Consider the following 23,684-nt stretch of genomic DNA (forward strand, 5'->3'; position numbering starts at 1 on the left):
CTGAGCGTGAAGGAAACAGGCTGTTTCATTTTACATTCTGCTCCACTTGCCCAAGCCCTGCCTCCCTGTCTGCGCTGCTGTTTTGAGCAGTGTAGTGTCCTGTTGCCTCCCTGCTGCTGGAGCCCTTTCCCCGCTGCCGGGAAGGAATTTGGGCCACTTTCCCCACTGCCTCTGCTCTGCCAGAGCCTTTCCCTGACTCCTGTAGCTCCCCACCGCAGCATGGATGCAGCCTGCATTTCACCGTGGCAGGTAGCTACCCGGACACTACGCGGCAGTGCCAGTGGTGCATAATGTAGACGCAGCCTACTAGCCTGCCGGAGACCCCGGATAGGTACTCGAGTTGCCAGGCTATGCTGAAGTCTCTCTGCCGGTGCATCTTTGTGCTGTTGTTACTCGCCCTATGCCTGCCTGTGCCGCAGTCACATCGTCACTTCCAATGTAGGTATGTGCTGAGAGGCTCATCGAGCTGCCCCCTGTCTGACCGGAGAGAGACGGGGAAACCCTACACCACTGGAATGAAGAAATATTACTCCAGTTATGTCAGCTTCAGGACTATGGGCCACCCTGCCCTTGTATTGACTCTGGATACGTCTACAGCGCAATCCGCGGTGTGATTGCAGCATCTGTAGGCACCCCCGCGCTAGCCTTGATCTAGCTAATTCAAATAACAATAGCAGTGAAGCCGCGGCAGGGTGGACTAGCTGTTTGAGTACGTACCCAAGGTGCCCAGCGTGGTGTCAGGGCCCAGGCTACAACTTCACTGCTGTTCGAACTAGATCAGGTATGTCTCCGTGTGCTACAGGCGTAAACTCCTGGGGAGATCATCTCACTAGTGCATGGAAATAGGCTTAATCAATGTTTCCTTATTATAACAGCAATAAATATTTGACACTTGGTGCTTTTCATTCCCAAGGATCTCCAAGTGCTCACAAAATAACTATAGCACTAAAATGCAGCTACTTCTAGGGTGAAGACAATCAACTGGCCCACTACATAACAGCGGGGGAAAGGTCAAGGAGACCAGAGGAAACCGTTACTCTTTCCAAATGGGCTATGAGATCTTTTGGCTGAGGATTTCACTGGGGATTTCAGGGGACTGTTTGAGGAGTGAGGCTCTACTCAACATGAGTAAGGGTATCAGAATCTGGCCCTAGGTGTGCCCTTTTAGCCACGCTCTTTTTAGCTTACCCCAAGATGTTCTTGGCTCTGCAGGGACGTCCTGGTATCGGAATCTGGTCCCTGGAGTAAATTGCACTGAGCTTAATTTGTCTGCCTCACATGTGCAGGGGGCTGGGTTGACCCATCAGGATCTGAACCTAGTTTTGGGGTTGTTCCATCACCCCCACACCAAATGAGTTCCACTTTCTCTAGCGACTGACACTTCCAAAGTGCTCTGCCAAACACATCCAACCGATTCTCCCCGAGACTGTGTGGCGAAGGCTGGTATCGTGATGCTTTGCTCCCTCTGGGGAACTGACACACAAGCAAAGGGCCAGAGTTTCAGAAGTGGCCTCTAATTTTGCAGGGTTGGGTGCCCAGCTTTAGACCCCTCCAAGTGACTTCCAAGAGATCCGGAGCACCCCAGCTCTCCCTGAGTTCATTGGGACCTGCTGAGCATCCGCAGCTCCAAAAGTCAGGCTCTTGGTGTCTGAAGCAAACCCAGAATTGGAGGGCGTTCCTGAGAATTTGAGCCTAGGTGGTTTGCCCAAGATTCCGTATCAGTGTCACAGCAGCACTGGGATTGGAACTCGGGGCTTCCTGGCTGTGAGCACCTAGATCCTGCTGCTTCTCAGCTCAGAGTGTTTTCATCTTCTCCAGTATTTATTACATGCCAGCAGTCTGTTTGCAGGACTGAAGCATGTGTTCTCGATGCCTCAAAATGCCTTGCTCGGCTGACTTATCTCAGTTGATTTCCAGGCTTCCGAGGAGAATGGGCTTAGAATTGCTACTCCGTTGTTACTGTCCAGCTATGTGTGTCTGCATCCCTTCTCCTGCATCGACGACGGCAACGGCTTTGCGAGTCCTGCGCAGATCCTCTCCATCTGGGCCCAGGAAGGAGTTGAAAACTGCAAGGAGATTCTCAAGGTTTTACACATTACTTTGATTGATTTTAGAATTGCTTTTCTGGTGTTACTGCGAGCCCTCTCGCTTCCTGCTTACGGGGAATGGAGGGGGTGGCAGATGCCAGATTTGCCTTGGGGATTTCTATCATCTGTAGCCAAGGATGGCTCAATGGTTAGTGTGCTAACCCGGGACTGGAGAGATTCCCTTCTATCCTGCAGACTCTTTGTGTGACCCAGGGCAAGTCACTTAGCGTCTCTGCTCCCCAGTGGTGAACGCAGGGGTGTTGTGAGCAGGGAAGTGCTGTTTCAGGGTGCGAGGTGCTCGGATGCTCCGGTAATGTGGGGGGAAGGGGCAGTTGCGTACCTGAGAGAGAGAGAGAACTTCAGGGGGCTGTTCTTGGGTTTTTGCAGAGTCTGGATTTCAGCCTGGAGGAGAAAGTGAGCCTGGCGGAGCTGGCCGTGGCCTTTGACAACGAGCTGATGGTTTCCAAGAGAGGAGTCCAGCATGCGGCCTTTGCTTCCTACAAACACGAGCTGCACTACCTAGCGTAAGGCGGCCGCTCTCCCTGTCCTGCTTGGCGGGAGGTTTCTCTACTAGAGCCGACAAAGGCTCTTCTTTGTTTTGGTCTCGGGCGAGGTGAGACGTGTGCCGGACGTAACTGCGTGTGGGCATTCGTGGGCTCCCCTCTGGGGGTGCTTCTCTCCGTACGTCGGGAAGCCCGTTGTCATGCTGTCAGCATCATCTGCCTGTCCTTGCAGGGCCCAGGTGGAGCAGGTCTCCAGGGAGCGAGACAAGGCGAGGCTGGACTTGGAGAAGGCGGAGAAACGAAACCTGCAGCTCGCTCAGGACGTGGATGATCATCACGCGGCCATGGAGCACCACCACGAGAGCAAACTCAAGTATGAGAGAGCAGCCTGGGTACCTGGGTGCAATGTCTCCTGTGGATTGCTACGCAGCCAGCCAGACTCTCTGCTGGTGTGAGCCGGGTGCAGCTCCACTGAGCCACTCACTTCAGCGGAGCTTTGCCCGTTTACACCCGTGTGGGTCTAGTGCTCACTGATCTCAGCATTAGCAAGTAACGTGCATGTTTTACGGTACGCATGGTGTGCAGCCCCTTTGTGAAGTCTTGCGCTGCCATTAGGCTACGAAGAATTGAATAAATTCCTAGCAATGTGACTGATATTGACCAAAAACTCACAAGAGTTTGAGTACTTCTACTTTATAGACTTTAAGGCCAGAAGGGACAATCATGATAATCTAGTCTGACTTCCTGCACATTGCAGGCCACAGAACCTCGCCCATCCACTCCTGTAATAGATCCATAACCTCTGGCTGCGTTACTGACACCCTCAAATCATGGTTTAAAGACTTCAAGTTACAGAGAATCCACCATTTACTCTAGTTTAAACCTGCAAGTGACCCATGACCCATGGTGCAGAGGAAGGTGAAAAAACTCCAGGCTCTCTGCCAATGTGACTTGGGGGAAATTCCTTCCTGACCCCAAATACGGTGATCAATGACCCTGAGCAGGTGGGCGAGACCCAGCAGCCAGACACCTTTGGTATTTGAAGGGAAACGTGTATTCACTCCTGTACCAGAGTGAGTTCCCTGTCTGAGGAGGAGCAGAAGTGATGTTCTAATAACGCTTTAATTAGTTTGGGGTTTTTTTTAAACTTGAAAATAAAATTTGACTCATTTTCTCATTGTCCATGTAGCTAGCCATTTTCTTCCTGTCGCGCGCGTGTGTGTGTGTGTGTGTACACACACGCACACACACCCTGCCCAGAGCTCTCTCACACGTGTTTTGGAGCCAGTTATTCGTGGATGAGAGCAGGGGGAAGTGGCCGTTTGAGATACAAGATGCAGGTTTGGATAAGGGGCTGGCCTAGGACCCAGGGGCTCAGGGCTCAGTTCCCAGCTCTGCCCCACACTCCATGTGCCCTGGGATGCATCTCTTTCTCAGAAGAGATGCTTTAGTCCAACCCACGTCATTGGGCTCAGTGCCGGGTGACTGAGTGACGGTCTCTGTTCTGTGCACTACGGGATGTCAGACTAAATGACCTAATTGTCCCTTCTGGCCTTAAAATCTATGACAGTACTGAGGGTGGGACTTGCCACAGCACCTACGTGACTTGGGAGCACAAGTGCATTGAAAGCCCGAGAGAATTATGCTCCCACGTCACTTAAGAGTCTTTGAAAAATCTCAGTCTTCGCAGTCACTTGGCCAAGGTGGCTTTCTGCTGGACACTGAGCAGTGACGCTTGTCTGTTGCAGAGATCTGGAGCAAGACTATCAAGGGAAGCTGAGCATTATTAAATCTGACGTGGAGACAGACAGAGCACTGCTCTTGCAACAAGTGACCGATCAGCACACCAAACTGGAAGCGGATATAAAACTCCTCCAAGGCGAAAAGACCAGCCTGAGGGAGAAGCTGACATTAGCAGTACAGGTGAAGCAATCGCCCCGGGGAGCCTGCCGCTGCAAGGGGATGCCAGATGGGCAGGCTGGGGTGGTCCTGCTGGATCAACCGGAGAGGCCAGGAGCCAGGCTAACCTGGTAAATCTCCTGTCTGATCTCAGTCTTTTTTCTGGCGCTGGGGGAACTGTAACCTTGTTAAATAGGACAGGGGAGGTAGAAACGCTCATATCACCTAGAAACAAACCCCTCCCCCTGAAACAGAACACTGCACACACACCTCCCTCCTGGGGAGAGAAGGAGAGAGGCGAGCCGCACATGACACGTTCTCCATGTATAAGAACCCATAGAGAACAGACTAGTCTTTAAAAGCAGAAAATCATGTGGGTTTTCTTCTTCACATCTCCTGAGCAGGGTCTTACACTAGCCCTGCCCTCCCCTAAAAACAACATTGGAAGGTTATAGAACAGAAAAACCCTAGGGATTCTCCCATACAGTTAGCAGTTCTTTCCAAAGGACAAGCGACCACCACACCGCGTGGCTGTGCTCGGCCATGCTGGCGGAGTCGTGTTTTGTAGGCAGGAACATGCTCCAGAAGAATTGCCCAAACTGGCAGGCTGCGTTTGGATTGATATAGCTGACATTTGATGGGGAGTGCATCCGGAAAGAAATCCCCCAGCCAGCCCCACAGAAATGCCGGAATTTCCCATGGAACAGAAATTCCAGTTCCCGAACAGTTCTCATGGCAAGTGAACTTTCACGGGGCTAGGTCCTTTGGGGGAAGCTGTGTCGGAAGAGATGAGGGAAAACTGGGCTTTATAATTAAGGCTACGTTTTAGTCACGGGTATTTTTAGTAAAAGTCATGGACAGGTCACGGGCTGTAAACAAAAATTCATGGGCCCGTAACCTGTCCATGACTTTTACTAAAAATACCTGCCCTGACCAAAACGTGGGCAGGGGGGCACAGGTGATCTAGGGAGGACGGGGCAGTCTGGGGGTGCTGCGGGTGCCGAGGGAGGTGGCCAGGGACCCCCGCTGGTGCTGGCGGGGGGCACAGCGTGCAGCCCTGGACCCCTGCTGGTGCTGGGGGCAAGCGTGGCCAGGCCGTGGCATGCAGGCAGCATGCAGTGTGGGGACCCCCCACCCCTCTGCTGCCCAGGAGCTGCAGGGAGGCCATATCAGTGGGAGCCGGGGAGCCCCCACCCCAAAGTAAGTGCCCCCCCCATGCTCCCCAACCCCCTACCCCTAGCTCTAAGTCCCCTCCCACACACCCAAACTGCTGCTGCTGACCCAGGGGCTGCCTGGCTCGGGCAGTCCCTGAGCCAGCACCAACCACCGCAGAAATCACAGAGGTCATGGAATCCGTGACCTCCATGACAGACTCGCAGCCTTATTTATAATAGGACACTGGCTTCAGCCTTAATTCTGCACTGGGTGTCCCCGTTCTGCAATACGGATCACGACTGTGGCTGATCATGAGGTTCTGACTCTGACATACGATGTTCAACATTCTCATCACCCCCCTGCTTGTCGTGCATTCAGTGGGTGGCCTTCGCTTTTCTGCGCCAGTGTCGCTCTGGTTTGCTATAGAGACTTGTGCTGCTCTTTCTTAGACCCCCATCCTGCAAGCTGCTATGCACATGCCTGGACTGTGCTCCACTGAAGTCACTGGGGCAGGTCTCCGGCGCAGGGGTCTACCTGCGTGGGACAGCTTGCAAAATCTGGGCCTAACTTCTTTGTACCCCTTTAACAACATCCTTTTAGCAGCAGAGCCAGTTAAAGGGGTCCAGCGCCCTCGCTTGGGTGCAGTCATGCTGAGATAAGCCCCTTCAGCAGCGTCCACATTAGGGGGCTGCACTGCTTTAACTATTTCTGTCTAAACAGAGAATAACTAAAGTGGCAGAAAGTTTGTGTGTGGACCAGGCCTCTGCCCTGCGTGTGGAATCAGTAACTACGGGTTACGGACTCTTTCAGAGACCGCCCTCATCATTGTCATATTCTAGCATCCTCCAGTCACGCAGTGAGCGACTGTCACGGGTGGCTCGTTCTCTCCTCCTCTCTCTAGGGGAGAATTGTGTGGGGCCTGCTGGGGCTGGTCCCTGCTGTGGGGAGGAGGGAGAGAATCCGCATGTCCTGTCTGAGGCGACACTGTGAGCTAGGGCTGTGTCTCCCCCTCCCTGAGCTGGTGCAAGCATCAGTAGCTGCATAGCAGCGATAGCATTGGTAGGAGACGCAGTGGAGCCACCCCACGTGCAAACCCACCTGAAACCGCTCCCTGTGCCACTGCTATTTCTATGTACAGGAGCTCGATGGAGCTAGCACACGAGCAGGGTATGCCTGGCTCATAGGGCAGAAACCGCTTTCTCCCTAAATGTGAGCTGCGCTGGAGTAAGCTCAGTTAAAGGTGTCCCACAAGGAAGGCGCATGGTGCAGGCATCCTTTATATACCAGTATACTGGGCGTTAAACAAAGTTCCCTTTCCTCCCTATTTAAAGGAAAACAGAGGGTTACAGAGCGAGGTTACGGAAGTAGTTGAAAAGCTGTCAGAGTCTGAGAAACGGGTGTCAAAGCTGCAGAAGGAGCTGGACTTCATGTTGAAAGACAAGGTAACGTTCACTTCTTCAAACGTAGCTTTTTCTAGACCTGGTCAAAAAATGCCTATTCAGAAAATGTTTCCTTTTTCCAGAACTCCCCTCCTCCACCTCACCAAACTGTTCACTTTTTTTGTAATGAAAAACAAATTTTTGGCTTTCAAAAATGTTCTTGTTTTTTTGTTTTTAAATGGAGCTTTCAGAAATGCAAAACTTGTACAGAAATTCTTTTTTTTTTTTTTTTTTTTGGGTCCAAAAACCAGAAAATTTCTACCAAACTGAAACCTTCTGGTGGAAAATTTTAATTTTGGTCACAAAAATAATTTGAGCTCTAACCTTTCCCTCTGTCATTGAGATTGATACAGTAAGGTGGACAGGGCTTGAAAAATGGATCTGACGCCTATTAGGCAGTGTGAAAATATCTGTCAAGCCACACCCCCTCCCCAATGGCCACACCCCCTGCAACTTAATGCTCTACCCTGAGTATTGACCTGTTTGTGTTCTATATTTTCTTTCCTATCTCAGATCATGGTGGACCTTTCCCTTCCATGTTTTCCGCCTGTCTCCTCTTTCCTTGCTCTCCCTTCCTCTCTCTCCCCGGGGTTGTGTGCTCCCCCCACACCCAAAATGGTTCACTCTTCTTCCCCCCTCCCCCAGTCTCTCCCTGGCACCCAGAGCTCAGAAACCCTACCCAGGCGCTTGGGAGACAGACGACTAAACCTAGTAGCCAAAGGCTGATACACAATATGGACTCCGCAGCATCCTGTGGAAATGGCCCGGTGACCAGCCAACCTCCCTCTCTGGGCTTCCGCCGTTGGTGGGAGCTGCTGTCTGCTCAGCTTGTTCAAAAATCAGGTCACTCTGGGCCTGGTCACTGAAGTTCCTGGGAATCTTTCCCTCCACTCTGCAGCAGGCTCTTATGTAGCTGCCTAAACATTGACTTTTAGGAGTTTACCTTTAGGCCGCGTAGCACGGTCAGAGGGGTGTAATTCCTTCTTTGCCCGTGTGTAATGCATTTCTGGGGCGCTCTCTCTCCGTGTTGTAGCTGGGCGTGGTGGATCCGCACAGCACAGAGCTGCTCCATCAGGAAGAACGCTTTGCAGAGATCATAAAAGAATACGAGCTGCAGAGTCGGGTATGTACGGGCAGCTTTATTCAAGAAGGCTGTTGTGACGACAGCATGCTCCTTCCCTGGTCTGGTGAAACGCCCCATGCACTCCACGTCCCTGGTAGGGCCGAGGGGGTTGTGACGGAGCAGTCCTGGTCGGAGGTGGTGGAATTGACATGCAGGCTGTGCCCCATCTGGGGAATATTTTGCAGGGGTCCCACACTAGCCCAGCTGGGTGACTCGCACTTCGTGGCAGTTCAACACGAGGGTCTTTCAGCCCTCTCTGTTCTGGGTGCATCTCGGGGTGCTTGGGAGCATCACCTCCACCCCAAATTTTAAATCCTCTTCTTTCCCAGGCTCCCCTGCTCAAACTGTGGCTTCTGTACCCTAGTTCAGTACTGCAGCTACATGGGGGGTAACATTTTCAAAAGCGCCTATGCTCCATTTCCAGCATAGACGGTGGCCTGCAGGAGCCTACGTCTCACTGGAAGTCAGTGGCACTCGGGCGCTGACCTCACTGAAGTGTATTTGACAACTTCCCCCGTGATCTCAGCCACGTCCTGGTCACTAGAGAGTGCAAATGAGTATTGGAGCACCCCCCCCTTCACCCGTGCAAAGGGAGAGGCCCTGCTTAGCCCTGAGAGATGAGCACTGAGGCTTAGAATAGCATTTGGCCTCCTGTGTGGCAGCACGTTCTGTGTCTGCAGAACCCTGGACCAACCCCAACGTTTTACTTGATCCCATTGTAGGATAAAGCTGATAAAACCCGAATGGAGCAAAAACTTGAGGGTAGGTTTTTATAAAACTCCCTCAGTGTCACTAATGATTTCCCGAGAAGGGCTGGCGTGCCCTAAAGATCCCTCAGGCGAGCTGCAAGCTCATCAGATACCATGGTGATGGGCATGATAGACGAACCTAGGTGCATGGTTAGATTGATCCCTGGGAGCACAGGTGTTCCAAGGGGTGTCTTTTACGTGTCAAGAAACATAACTTTGTTCAAAGCCCCCCCCCCTTTTTTTCTTTTTTTTAAGAAACAAGAATCTATTGAGAAGTATCCGCTACGTATGCCAGAATTTCATTCCTTTCTTTGTTCACTGAGTGTCTTAAGGGGCTTGCTGTAGCAAGGCAGTGTGTTCTGGTGCATAGAGCAAGGGGCTGGTACTCAGACTTGAGTTCTGTTCCCAGCTCTGCCATTGTCCTGCTGAGTGACCTTGGGCAAGTCACTTTGTCTCCCTGTGCCTTGGTTTCCCCAAATGGGGACCATGCTCCTGACCTCCTTTGTGAAGAATGTGCTATGAGAGTTACTGGTGAAATGCGGTAGATAGGAGCTAGGTACTATTATTGTATTAGATCGAGAGTTTATTTTTCCCCCTCCTTAGGTCTAGAGCGAGCCCCTGTGTGGGGCAGTCCCCGGCCTAGAGGAGCCCTAGAGAGTCACGATTCCTTCCCAGGCACCCCTTCACTCCCCAGGGAGTGACTTCCTGCAGCCCTCTCCTCCATGCTGTTTAATTCCCCTACCTTGTGGGGAATGCACCCCCCCCCCCTTAGTCTGGGCTGGGTCCTGGGGCCACCATCTAACCCTGTTTGTAAACTGAGCAGTAGTTGTAGAAATCAAGGGGCTGTTCTGATAGACCATCAAATGATGTCACCTCCCAACTGCCGGTGCAACTGTTACTGTTCTGTGTAGTTGTTGTTGGACGAGATGTTATCAACTCACCTCTTCCTGTTTTTCTTTCCCCAAATCTCACAAAACCCCAACTCCCCCCAATTCGGTGCTAGAGGGTGAAGGTGAGCACTCCTACCTTGCACATGCATGATTCAGACATTCGTGTTGTTACTTTCACCTCCTGCATGGTCTCTTGGCACGGCCTGAAATCTTGGGTGTTTACAAGCATCGTTTTCTCAAATGCTTGAGCTTACGTTGTTAACTGACTCATGTATTTTGTATAGTGTGACTCACTTAGTCTTTGTAATTGGTTTTCTGTGTGCGCTTTGAACATGCCGGATGTCTGCACTTCATGTAGACGTGTCACCAATTTTCCTGTTCCAAAATGCTAACTGTGTCGATTGTAGTGTTGATATAGCCATGTTGGTCCCAGGATATTAGAGAGACAAGGTGGGGGAGGTAATACCTTGTATTGGACCAACTTCTGTTGGTCAGAGAGACAAGCTTTTGAGCTTGCACAGAGCTGTTCTTCAGTAGACTGTTGTCTAAACAACCTTGGTGATACCACCTAGTACAAGGCACAAGTCAGCAAAAGCTTAGCACTTAGCACATGCTTAGTTTTAAGCACGCGCTTATATCATCCCTGTTGAGTAAAGCATTTACACATGGGCTTAAGTCCCATTGACCTTACAATAGAAGGTAAGCGTGTACTTAATTTGTTCTCAATGTGACTTCCATGCACTGCAACAGGAGAGAGGCTCCGTTTTCACTGCAGAGTTAGCTCGAGCTAGCTACGCTCAAGTTACTCCTCTAGAGTTGTCCTAGTTCTGGCGAGAGTCGGCCACCATGTGAAATAACACCCACTGGTTCTGCACTTGCTTGTGCGAACTTGGAACGGGGTGCAAGAATCCTGCATCTGGATTGGCTATCCGCTGCCTGATTGACAGATGAAGGGGGTTTGCCCATTGGTCCATACTGGTGTCTCCATATTACAGAGATCAATTAATGATATGACGTATGTGTGTGTGCACCCACCTCCTGTCCCAGGCTGGCTGACCCAGGGCCCGACTGTGGGGGGGTGGGGGGGAGCACCCACCATTTCCACACTCCCTACCCCGATAGCTATGGGCACTCGGCACTTCTGGAGCAGTGCTGTGGCTGGTCTGTGTCGGTGAGGTTTAAAGGAGATCTGCTGTGTGCCTTGCAGGAATTACGGGATAAAAATGATGAGCTACAGATCGAGGTAGAAAAGCTGCATTCCCAGCTGCAGGAGAGCCAGTACCGCAGGGCCTGGCGTAAAATGAAGGAGAATAAGTCGGGAGGAAGACTGCTACCTGCTGGTAACATTGCTGAATTGCAGGGAGGGGGGGAGACACACTATCGTACGTAAACTGCTCAGAGGGCAAAAGGTCCAGGAAGATCAGAGTTACGCTGAGATTGCCCCTTAGTTCAGCATGTTACACTTGAACCTTGCAGCACACGTGGCATATAACATCACTCTGTTTCCTGGCCCTATGGCTGAGTATCAGATAAGCTACAGGGTTCCCACTAGAACAAGCTGAGGTCGGGGGAGATTGAGATTTACAGAGCTGACCGGGAGACTCCATTGAAACAATCAGGAGTTGTGTGGCTAAATCCCTCTGTTGGCTTTGAAAACCTCAGCTGTACGCTGTTTCTCTGACTGTCAGAGCACGAGCCAGGCTCACGGGGCTACTTCCACAAGCACTTTGCACAGAGACCTGCAGGTTCAGATGATGCTGTGCTGGAAGATTGGGCACGTACCTAGTGAATGATTGCTTACAGGGGTATAATACCTCAGGGTATGTCTGTCCTGCAATCACAGGGCTGCAATCACAGTGCGTGACTGCGCACTTAAGTAGACATACCTGAGCGAACCAGACTAAAGCTAGTTCGGGTCCAGGAGCGGAAGTCGGCATGGGCTAGTGGCCTGAATAATTACCCATGGATCCAGGCAGCTTGCTGTGGTGTCACTGCTCTGGTAGCACCACTAGCTGAACTGATGCTAGCTCAGGGATGTCTGTGTGAGCTGCAGTCACCCCTGCCTCTGGCCGCAACGCAGTGGGAGAGGGACCGTTCCGGGTGGGATTGTACACTGGGGTTTTTTGCTGTGCAGCGAGTTTGGCAGATTGGACTAAAATTCCTTCAGAAGTTTGTGTGTTTTTAAAAGTAAGCCCTTTTCTAAACGAAATGATGCATTTCACTGAATGCCTCCTTTCCCGTCCCCTCCCGCACCGCACCAAAGCTACTCAAACACGTTAGACCCCGTGGTGAATGGGGGAATCCTGCCAGCTAGCGCTGGACGCATGGAGTGACTCCAGGGGGGCATTCAGCCCTCAATGTTTGGCTAGCCCAGCCTCGAGCACCTTCGGTGAGTTAGTTCATGGTCTGATGGACCTCGCTGCCAGAGGAGTGTCTCTTGTCCAGAGGGGCTGGAACTAGGGGTGCTGGGGGGGCTGCCGCACCCCCTGGCTTGAAGTGGTTTCCATCATACACAGGGTTTACAGTTTGGTTCAATGGCTTTCAGCACCCCCACTGTACACACTGCTCCAGCCCCCTGCTCTCGTCTTTAATCCTCGTTAGTTTCAGGGTTGGGGGGCTTCAGATAAGCCCCGTATTTACTTGCATGAAAACAGATCAGATGCCGTTAATCTTAGTTTGTTTCTAAGGTCGAGAGCTGCCAAAACTGGGGTGGGTGGGGAACGCGGAGTCTAATCTTCGTGGCAGTGCTCAGCATGGAGCAGATGCCGATAGCAGACTGTTAGAAACCCCTAACAGCGGTCTCCGTTCTGAGGTCAGACCCATTCTGTGGAGAAGGGCGAATTCCAAGATGATCCATGGGCTAGGCTATGAGGCTGGCCCATGGCAGGACTCCCGTGTCATCGGGAGCTCTGGACTGAGAGCCAGTGGCATGTGTGGCCCTTAGGGAGTACCTGGAGCTTTCTGTCGCGGAGGACTTGGTTGGTACCTGATTGTCATGCCCAGCGCCACCCAGGGGAAGAGATCCTCATTTCAGGCCGGGGTTGTTTCTGCCCCTTGAGTCTCTTCTTCCCTTCTCCATGTCTGTCCTTCTTGTCTGTGCGTGTCTCCATGTGTCTCCCTTGGCATTTCCTTCCCTGCATCGAGGCCCTGTATGCACTCCCACCCAATCCCCTTGTGACATTACCCAGAGTGCAGTCTGAACAGCTGTGTCCCCTCAAGTCTCCAGCCTGGGGTGCCTTTTTACACTGCTTCACTGGGAGGGCAGCCCTGCTGGCCTGCTCGCACTCAGCCTCCAGCATGTACGTTACTCCCAGCCGAATTCCATCAATGCTCCGGCCAGCCACTCATGAATTACATTCTAGGGTGACACCAGCAAACTCCCAGTCTCAGACTTTCCCCCAGAAATGGGTGTCTTGTACTGCCCCGCTCTCTACTGGACAACACAAGCTGATGGAAAGTCCGTCATTTTATTAATAAAAAATTATATGCACCAGCCCTTGAATGGAGTGTCCCAAACACTTCAATCCAAACACAGAAGATAGATTTTAAGTGATTACAAGTAATGAGACATAAAAGTCAGAATTGGTTACAAAGAAATAAAAGGTAAAACACAAATTAACACCTAACTTAACCCGCTAAGTGATTTCAAAGCAAAAGTCTCTCTCGCCACATGTTATAGCAGTCTGAGTGGCTGAATTCCTTTCTGCCGGGATCCCTCCCCAGTCCAATGCTGCCTCCTTTGTCCTTCAAGTGCTGTCGATGCTGTGAGTAGAGATGAAGGGAGAGGTGATTTGGGGTGTCTGTTCCCCGTTCTTTATACTTTTTCCTCTTCTTTGAGAATCATCTCCAGCTGGGGTTCAGGAGTCAGAAAGTCTGTGGGAACCTCCAGCTGTTTCCTTGCCAAGATGTAAATTTCTCACTCACACCCTTTTTCCTGCCAAAGCATGGCCACTTAACCAGATGATGGTCCATTTGATTTCATTGACACCTGACTAAGGCATCAGTTTGCCTTTTGTCTCTGAGGAACTGGTTTCTGGCTGCTTCCCCAGGTTTGGAATACATCTTAATAACATCAGACAGTAGAATCTTATAACTTTGCATACAATGTTGCCACACATATTTGACCAGGACAACGATGATCAGCAAATCATGAGTTTTCAAATGATACCTTACAAGGCATGATTTGAACAAAATTTATCATACCCTTGAAAAAGGGGTGAATGTAGGGTACAGCCTGTCACATCCAGCCACTAAAACAATGAGCAATTAAATAGTTAATAATGACATTTTAAATGTCACCGCTGGCCTTTAGAACTGACACCTTGGTGAGATTTAATAGGGAGCCAAGGAAGTCACACCTCACGGCCATGGTTTCAGTCTGCGTGCAGACTCAGGCAGACGGCGCTGCCTTGGTTGTATCTGGAGCGTTTTTTCGGCAACCAAGCAGGCTGGAGACTCTTGGTTAATGACAGCTAGGATTCTGTGTGATCTGGATGCACCAAGTGGGCCATGTAAATCCATCACGTAGGTTGGATGTTGGGCTCCTCAGCTCTAAAGGCATGTACAGGCACCACTTGTATGTCTTCCTTTTGTTACACTGAGTCATCAGAAAAAATAACAAGGAATCCTCATGGCACCTTAGAGACTAACAAATGTATTTGGGTATAAGCTTTCGTGGGCTAATACCCACTTCATCAGATGCATGGAGTGGAAAATACAGTAAGAAGAATATATATTATAGCACATGAAAAGATGGGAGTTGCCTTACCAAGTGGGGGGTCAGTGCTAACGAGCCAATTCAGTTAAGGGGGAAGGGCCTATTCTCAACAGTTGACAAGAAGGGGTGAATACCAAGGGAGGGGAAGTGACTTTTGTAGTGCTAACGAGGCCAATGCAGTCAAGGCAGCTCATTTCCAGCAGTTGACAAGAAGGTGTGAGTATCAGCAGAGGGAAAATTACTTTTTGTAGTGAGTCATCAGAGACGCTTAATAACTCTGTCCTTTCTTCCCCTTGCTTTTAAGACGAGACCCAGAGAGGAGATCAGTCCCTTTTGGTGAGCCGGCGGTTATCGGCTGCAGGCAAAACCGGTAAGGAGAGCAGTCGGCAGCTGTATGTGCACATACGCACACGTGGGTTTCTCTAAAGAGGGCTGTGATCGTACCTGGTGTTTACATGGAGAGTAAACGCATTGAACTGGTGCCACGTTTCTGCACCGACGTGCTTCAAATGGAACTCTGTCTCCTTAAATAATGTCTGCAGCGTTCCCAAGGAAACCGGCGCGCTCTGAGCTTGGGAGTGGCTTGCATTGTTGGGTGGTTGTTTTTTCTGGAGCCAATTGCCCTGGTTCAGTCTCGCTTCTCCTTGGAAAAGAGATGGGGGGGAATTTGGGAGGCTGTATAAGCTGCCATTCATGGTGCTAACTCCCCATATGTCTGGCTACTGACTAGTGGTTTGACAGCATCCCCTGCCACCTCCGTGGCCTTTGGTTGCTGCTTTTGTGGCATAGCTGGGCAGTTCGTCTTCGGAGACTGCTCCTGCTGGAGGTTCCCCTGATCGAGAGCTATGGGGCTACTCCACATGCAGGTAGGTGGATCCTGCTGGGTCACATTGTACTGCAGCAGCAGGACTGTCCCTGGCACCTCCATTATTTCTTCACCCACCACTGACGCTGCATTAGGTGGCTCCATTCTCTTGTAGCAGGGGAGCTGTGGCAGCCCCCTGGGGGGACAAGAAGTAGAGAGTTTATACTTGGGCTGTGGAGCGGGTCTCTCCAAAGCTGCCTCCATCACCAGCACCTCATTCGCACCCAGGACAAGCTGTGTACTAGTTCTTTGTTCTTCGGGGGAGCTGTGGGCTGTCAGGTGTTTTGAGCACAGCATGTGACTGAGGATTCTGCTTTGTTGAGCGCCCACTAACCCACCACTTTGAAGTTAACATTCGGTTTCCTATGCATATGCAGGTAATCTAGTTACACTGATTTTCATAAGGGAACTGCCGGTCATTCATTATAATGGATAGATAAACTGAAGACAATAATGATATTATTAGTTTCCTGCAGTGTCTGACATCTTTGAACTTAAGGTTAACTGAACAGAGTCACATATGTAATGTAAGGCAATTAAGACACGAAGAGGATTTAGCATCTAGAAGCTAATTTGGTTACGTTGGTAAACTTCTAACAGGACTCGGTACACAAGACAAACACATTTAGCATCTACCCTTGATTTCTGTTACTGAAAAGGAATGGGTTAGTGATGCTCGTCAGTACATCTTTTTGATATTCACACACAAGTGAATTGTCCTGCTTACAACTGCAGTGCTCCTTGTTAAGCTGTTATGGGTCCGATGCAGGTTGGCTGGTTTGCCAGTGTAATGGTGGGGTGCAGAGCGATCTTCAGTTCTGCACTCGTGGGACCCTTTCAAAAAGCTGTTTTCTTTTCAGGCGTCCTTTTTGTAGAAGCAGATGCCTGTGCAGTGAGTATAGAAACCGAACTCATGATAGAGCAGCTGAAAGAGCAACTTCAGGACCTGAAAATACAACTGGAAACCAAGGTGATGGGGGGAGAGGGGCCCTGGGGAACTTACAAACGCTGTGGCAGAGCAGTGTGGCTATTTCCTGTCTGCATTCGGGTGACTCGGTGCTCTTCAACTTTGCACCACAGCTCTCCTAGAGGGAACGGAGCTCCTGACTCGTGTGGTTAAGGTGTGGGAATTGGGGAGTACAGCCTCAGCCTTGTTGCTCCCTGGGGTCCCTGTGTTATAGGAAGGTGGGGCCAGAGAGATGGGTCTTCATATGCCCAGACTCTGTGCCCCCTGTGCTGCTCCTGCATCTGTGCTTGTCCTCTCAGATCTGGGCCATGGATGGTTCTCTAGGGGGTGCTGGCTCTGTTTGTGATGGTACCAGGGAGTAGTCTGTGTGCCTTCCCGCGCACATCCCGGGGTACACAGGAAGGGCGGCACACTACGTGGACGTCTTGGCTGGCAGCAGGAGTCGAAGCCACAGCTGGCTGTGTGGCTTAGGAAAGACTTGTAAAGGGTTTTGTTCATTTGCAAGGGCATGTCCTGTTGCACCAGCCAGCCCAGAGGAAACGCCTGCAGATTGGACACGCTTTATTCAAGAGACCATAACAAACACAGCTCCTTGTCGTTCCCCTCCTCTGGGATTTAAGAGGGATTCCAGGCGTGGTTCTTGCGCTCTGCGAGGGTTCTAGATTCTCTGCCCTGTGTCATGCCCCTAGTCCTACTCGCAGTGAAAGAGGGGTTGGTTCCCATTCAGTTGGAAGGAGAAGTAGCAAAAGAATTCTGTGAACCCCTCTGTGCTTGCCAGAGTCACGGCTCCAGTTCACAGCTATTCAGACTCCATTGGACTCATTTTCACCGTTTCCAACGGGATCGTTGCCTTGTGGGCTCCTGATGGGCCTGTGGCGCTGCTGAAGAAGGCACACACACGCTATAGTGCTGTCCTAACCTTGGGGAGTCCTGGCGGTAAATAGGAACAAGATTTTTCAAAGCAATTTACGGAGACTTGGATGCCTGAATTCTGTTGATGCTCATGGGAGCTGTGAGTCCAAATCCCTTGGGCAGCTTTGTAAATCAGCCCTGGTGTCTTGTCTCAGATCAGGTGTATTTCACTGACCTCGGTGGGCTTTGGGGTCAGGCCCAGAGTGAGCAATAAGGAAGGTCGTGCTTGGCTCCTGTGTGGATGCTCATGGGGTGGAAGGTGCTCGGTTCCTCCTTACCCATGTGACTCCACGGAGGGGCAGGCACATGCTTCCCTGGTTGTGAAGATGTCAGAATTATTCTAAAAGCAAGAATACAGCTCTGCTTTCATGGTAACCCCCTAAAATGTTTAACTGAAATAATAAATCCTATTGCTTTACGTCGTCCACTAGCTTTAATAGAAACACTGCAGGATTCCTCCAGGAGAGATTTTAAACTCCGAAGGGACCATTGTGGATCATTTAATCTGACCTCCTGGATATCGCAGGCAATTGCATTAGAATGTTTTAACCTAGGCTAATGGAGGCCAGAGATCTTTGCAAACACTTCCTGTTCAAGCTGTGATGCTATCAATGTACAGCTCCTAGCGGAGTGCAGGAAAGTGTGCTCAGGACTGCCTCGCTAACACAGAACTATTTTTCCTCTTGCAGGTAAATTACTATGAGAGGGAAATTGAGTTAATGAAAAGAAACTTTGAGAAGGAAAGGAAGGACATTGAGCAAGGCTTTAAGATGGAGGTCAGCGAGTTAGAAGAGCAGAAAGGTGACCTGGAAGAGCTCAAAGTGAAATACCAAGAGGTAATTGATGGCTTGAAAGACCAGCTCCATAAATCCACTCTCAGTCAGGAGCTTGAGAAGAGGTTTGAGAAGGAGAGGTCAGAAATGGAACAATACTATGCCAAAGAGATTTGCAACCTGGGACAGCGGCTGGCTCAGGAAAGAGACAAGCTGGAAGAAGAAATGAAGATGCAGCACAAGAACGAGCTCCAGTTAATGAGGTCTGACACCCTTTTCTTTCCAGAGCGCAAGTGCATAATCATACAAGAGATTGGGAATGGATCCCAGCTCAGTTCTGCTCTCCTCCGTTCAAGCTCTTGTCATAGAGCAGGCTTATGGGATTGCAAGAGGTGGGGCATTATGCATTTGGCTCGGAGAGGTTTCCTAATTTTGCAAGCAAGTCAGGACAGTGTAGCAGTCTGTGGATCTAGTTTAAAGCTCCCTTATGTGAGCATTTCAATGTCTAGGCTCTCGGAAGGTTCCCTGACACTGATGGTTCTCCCTGATGAACGCAGAGTGTCTAGCATGTCCAGACACGGAGGGACATGAACGAGTTCAGCTCTCACCAGCATCTTCATTCTGGCTGCTTCAGCAAACCTGCCTGCCCTTAGACTGATCTACAGGCAGCAAAAGTGGGTTTCATTTCTCTTAATTGGCCAACCAAGGAATTGAGGAAAGTAAGGGCTTTGTTCCACATTTCGGTCTCCTACCTGCCCCCAACCAGGCTGCTTTTCGTTAGCTGTCAATTTGTTTTGCATGACAGCTTATTCTTTGCACATACATGTAACAAAGTGTGTGTGGGGGGAGACTCTCATGCTTCTTAAATGGAATCAGTTGTGAAAAATCCAGTAGCCATTGTCTGCCCCTCTGCTGGTTCATCTGTCCTCTCCCATCACTCCCCAGCTCTGCCCCGGGCTTTGCTCAAACCTCTTGCTCTGTTGGTCCCTTTGTCTTCTCACATTCTGCACGGCTCCTTGTCTGGAATAGACTCCAGGCTCAGGAATGGGGCGTGTGCAGGATTTGGTGTAAAAGAACAGACCAGCAAAGCCCGAGTTGGGCAACTGGCAGTGAAGGATGGTCTGGGATTAAAGAGTGTGAGTGGCACTACTCTCATGCCTGGCTTGGGTGAGCGTAGGTAGGTCGCTTCGAACTCCCTGTGTTGTGATCTCCCCAAATGGCGACTGTTTAATATTTGCATTATAATAAAGTAGGTGTGGCAAGCCGGTCAATTGACCAGTCAAATAATATCAATTGACCACCTACTATTTGAGCCCAGTCAAGTATTCCAGCAAAAATGCCCGGAGGTAGGCGGCAGCCTGGCTTTCTGATGGCCCATGGTGCCGTTCTTTCATTTATTAGAGCTACATTTCATTGTTTTTTTGCATTTTTCTGAGTTACAATAACTCAGGTAGGTCCCCTTTGATTGTACAGTCATTAGGCATAAGTATCGATCCGAGGCTAAGCTTATTGGAGGCTTTTTGTTACTGTCCTAAAAAATTACTGCTCTAAAATATTTGACCATTATTTGGCCAGTCAAACGGCCAATTATTTTTGGACTGGTCAAACGCCCAACCCTACTGTCGATGCCTGGTGCCTCGGTGGGCTAGGCACCGGACAGACACACAGGCTACTACAGGTCCCCGAATAACAATTTCTTTGTGTGCAGAATGGAGCTGCACAGGGTCTCGGAAGATAACGCTTTGCTGAGAAATAAACTCGGGAGATTTCAGGAGGATGTGGAAGAAGCAAGTAATAAACAAAGGTAAGAAAAGAGCCCACTAACATTCAGCAGTTTGCCAAAGATGTTCGTCTGAGTTCCTTAAAAGCGAAAGCCTCTGTCAGAAATGGAACATACCTGAGCCCGTTGTCTGAACCAGAATCCACCAGAAACCGATAATTCAGTGCAAAAAAACCTAACTGGATGCAAGACAGCAATGCAGATCTGTCTTCGAGAGGCTGCTTTGAGCTCAGAGTTTCAGTTGCTGTCCGGTTGTGAAGTCAGCTCAGTCATTGAGTTCTGGCTGGTTCCACACTTCAGAGTGCCATGGGGCAGGGTTTGGGGTAGGAGAGAATTGGTGATACTGCTTCTGGCCCAACCCGACCTTCTGGGAAAGATCTGACCAGCTTCCAACACAGGCAGTGGGCTGCAGGTTCTCTGAGCAAAGAACGCAAAGCCAAGTGTAAGCCATGACTTTTGGGTGCCCAACTTGATTCCCTGACTTTCAGAGGGCAACTGCTTGGCACCCTCTGAAAATCAGGTCCCTTTAAGATGTGTCCAGCTGGGCACCTAAAATCACTAGTCAGGTTTGAAAGTCTTGGCCTAAATTGCTAGTGCAATGTTACGTTGTTAGCCTTGGGCTAATGCTGGCATGATTACTCAGATTAGAATAACCATTCTCTTTCTTTTCATCCAAACCAGTGTTGTCATGGTGTTCATTCTGCGCCTGGGAAGGTACTTCTACAAAAAGAGGTCCATGCTTTGTAATGATATGTGTTTCTCCTTCCAACAGGAAACAAATTGAGGAATTGCAAAGAGAGAAGGAGATGGCGCTATCTGAGACAGAAGAGTTAAATCAATTGGTAAGAACCTACTAATGCTAAATGGCACTTAATTAGCCCTTCTGCTTAAGGATTTAATGAGGCAAGGAGGGGCAGAGAAGGCGCATCCTGTGTGTAACATGCAAGGGTTTTTGAGCAAACACTTGAATCTGTGCATTAATGAACTTGTCACGGGACTCGCCCGGCTGACAGTTTCAAAGCAGGCTGGGGGGTTTAGGACACCCAGGTCCCACTTATTTTAATGGGAATCAGGCACCCAAGTCCTTTAGGCGACTTTGAGCATTTCAGGAGAGCTGGATGCGAAATGTTTTTCATGTCTCAAATCTTTTAGAGTGTGTGAAATTTCTTCCCATCTCAAATAGGGATGAAAAGTCAATCTCCAGTACCAGTGAGCCAATAAATACATTCTGTTTGAAATATTTCATTTAGATTTCAACCTTTTGCTCTTTTGTAACCTTGTTCAGCCTAATTAGCTTACATCTGGAATTGAAAAGTCATTTCCAATGGAAAACTGGATTATTTTTCATTTAACAAATGTCAAAAGGAAACATTTTGGCAACTGTGACTTTTTTCAGTGTTCTCGGAGTCAAATGACGTTGGCTGGAGGAGCATGATGAACGTACACGAGCCAGGGCAGGGTTAAGGCTCAGCAGATCCGGGCTCGAAGGGGAGTTTTAAACCATTTGAAAGGGGCAATTCCCAACTTTCCAATGCGACGCTCAGGATCTAGCTTTAGTGCTGCTATGCGCTGAGCTGGAGGCCTTTTAAAATCACCGTGCTGGGAGTTAGAACAATTATGGCCAAGATTTTCAAAAGCAAGTAATAATTGTGGGTTCACTAGCTGAGGCCCCATAAAAGGAGCTGGATATTCAGAAAGCGTTGAGCCACCTGCTTTCGAAAAGTCACGTCTCTGCTAAAGTGCCTCAAAATGAGGACCCCAAGATCACTAATCACTTCACATTTTGGCTTGGTTTTTTCCCCTGTCTCCCTCTGAGACTTGTGGATTCACAGCTAAGACCTTTGGATATGTAGAGAGAATGATGCATAATTAGCTGCTAACCAACACTGGAGCATGCTCATAGACCAGCGTTGGGGGTAAAATACAGTGTGTGTTTGTTGAGGTGATCGGAATAGCCTGCTAGGCACTGTCAGGTGTGCTCTCTAGCTTCTTCGCATCCAACCATCTGTAATGGCTCCATAGCCCAAATGAGGATCGGGTTTTCAGTTAAGTACGGGGGTTAGATGCCATTGCTGGAGATGAAAACAAACGTGCGTTATCCCCAGAATGACCGCCCTTGTTCTAAGGCATTCACTTCCTGCAGAGCTACTGTGTATGGCTTCTCTTGGGGGAGGGTCGGCCTGCACTCTCTCGACACGCCCCCCCACCACACTTCGCCGGGGCAGCTAGCGTGTGAACGAGTTGCCGCCATTGTGAAAGGGGGTTGTCTTGGGACACTTTAATTCCGACGGTGTAAAGACACCCAGGTGAATCCGTGTGAATCCATCACCAATGTCCACATCCTCTTCTGTGCACGGCCCCAACCTGCCCCTTCAGAACAAGACATACAAGCAGGAGATCTGCCAGCTCAGTGCCAGGACCCTGCAGCTGAGTCGCCAGCTGTCGGAGCTCCGCCTCCGGAGTGAGACCGACCACAGCACGATCCAGCTGCTGAACCAGAGACTGGCCCAGACGGTGAGCCAGAAAGAAGAGGAAGCTGCTGTTGCCAAGCAACTGCAAGAGACATCAAGTAAACTGGAGCTGGAGTTTGGGCAGCATCAGTCAGCATGGCAGCGAGAGAGGGAGCTGCTCCAGCAGCGGCTCAGGGAGTCCAGAGAGAAGGTGAGCTCTCAGCGGCGTGTGAAAGCCACAGCCTGGGTGCTGTGCAGTACTGAAGGGGTGGGTGGGTGTGTGTGTGTGGTGCGTAGGGAAAGAAGCAAACTGCACTAGTCTGTGATGCCTGCCTGGGTCTCTTCGAAAGGGATTTGCCGTGCTACTAGCGAGGGGTGTCTGGCCCTGCCTGGCCACAGCTGCCTAGCGTGCTACAAGCCTATGGCTGCTCCGTGGGGTTACGTTCGCAGTTCCCTGCGTGGACACGACAGCCCCGCGGGCAGTTCGGCCTGTTGTCTCTGGGGCTGGCGAGCGGGATTGACACAAGCCCCCAGCCTTGGGCTAACTCTGCGCCCATTGCAGTCACCGGGGAGTTTAGTCCCTGCTAGGCCAAGGCTGAAGGCTTTAAGAATCCCAGCTGGCGGGTCTGTGCATGACGTTGCAGCGCGCCAGGCTGAGGGGTGTGCCACGACGCGGGCACCTTGTGACCACGAGGAGGGCGCGGGGCTTCGTTCACGTCCACGGAACCGAGAGCAGGAACCCAAGAAATAGCCTGGTGTGCGGGGTTCCACCCTCCCCCCCTTTGCCTAACAGGTCAGCCAGGTGCAGGAGCTGGAGGTGGAACTGGAACGTGTGACGCAGGAGTGCCAGACGCTGCGGCTAATGGCAGCACAGTTCAGGGAGGAGCTGGAGGAAAGCCAGGATCAGGTACGGACTTGATGCAGCTGCAGGCGGGGCTGGATGGTGGCTGGTCCTTGGCTGCAGGTGGGGAGAGGCCTGGGTGCAAGGAACCAGCTATAATCGCAGTACCTGTTCCCTGCTAGCAACCCCTGTGGTACAAGCCCCCCCTAAAGGGGTGTGACCACTGGGGGGGCGCTGGCTCCTGTTGGCAGGGAACTGCTCCAACTGGGGGGGGAGGTCAGCGACAACTGCCAGGTGTTGGGAGAAGCCCCCTCCCTCCTGGGGACGAGAATCGGAGGAGATAATGCACGATGTGCAGGCAGCCCCCAACTCCTGGGTGCTCTAGGACGTGTGGCTAAACACCTGAGAGATAAGGGCCCAATAGTTATAACTTGGAGCAGGAGAACGACAAAACTGGCAAACACGGTCACCTGGCGCCCTCCTCCCACATGATGGATCGCTCTGGGGTGAACTCCCCAGGCACCCACGGCCTTC

The 23,684-nt window shown here is 50.6% G+C and overlaps 1 protein-coding gene across 2 annotated transcripts in view; it reads left to right on the forward strand.

Moving 5' to 3' along the window:
* NINL (ninein like) overlaps positions 1 to 23,684 on the forward strand; it is a 53,895-nt gene that overhangs the window by 24,487 nt on the left and 5,724 nt on the right. For both annotated transcript variants that reach the window (XM_054023779.1, XM_054023781.1), the window contains exons 8-21: positions 1,918 to 2,085; positions 2,475 to 2,611; positions 2,823 to 2,963; positions 4,339 to 4,513; positions 6,976 to 7,086; positions 8,117 to 8,206; positions 11,053 to 11,185; positions 14,867 to 14,932; positions 16,288 to 16,397; positions 17,996 to 18,342; positions 19,788 to 19,883; positions 20,632 to 20,701; positions 22,236 to 22,520; positions 23,103 to 23,216. In XM_054023779.1, the coding sequence (XP_053879754.1) occupies positions 1,918 to 2,085; positions 2,475 to 2,611; positions 2,823 to 2,963; positions 4,339 to 4,513; positions 6,976 to 7,086; positions 8,117 to 8,206; positions 11,053 to 11,185; positions 14,867 to 14,932; positions 16,288 to 16,397; positions 17,996 to 18,342; positions 19,788 to 19,883; positions 20,632 to 20,701; positions 22,236 to 22,520; positions 23,103 to 23,216 (2,043 nt within the window). The remainder of the gene's footprint in view (positions 1 to 1,917; positions 2,086 to 2,474; positions 2,612 to 2,822; positions 2,964 to 4,338; positions 4,514 to 6,975; positions 7,087 to 8,116; positions 8,207 to 11,052; positions 11,186 to 14,866; positions 14,933 to 16,287; positions 16,398 to 17,995; positions 18,343 to 19,787; positions 19,884 to 20,631; positions 20,702 to 22,235; positions 22,521 to 23,102; positions 23,217 to 23,684) is intronic.

This window comes from Malaclemys terrapin, chromosome 3 (assembly GCF_027887155.1).
Source record: "Malaclemys terrapin pileata isolate rMalTer1 chromosome 3, rMalTer1.hap1, whole genome shotgun sequence".
Classification (NCBI taxonomy): Eukaryota; Metazoa; Chordata; order Testudines; family Emydidae; genus Malaclemys; species Malaclemys terrapin.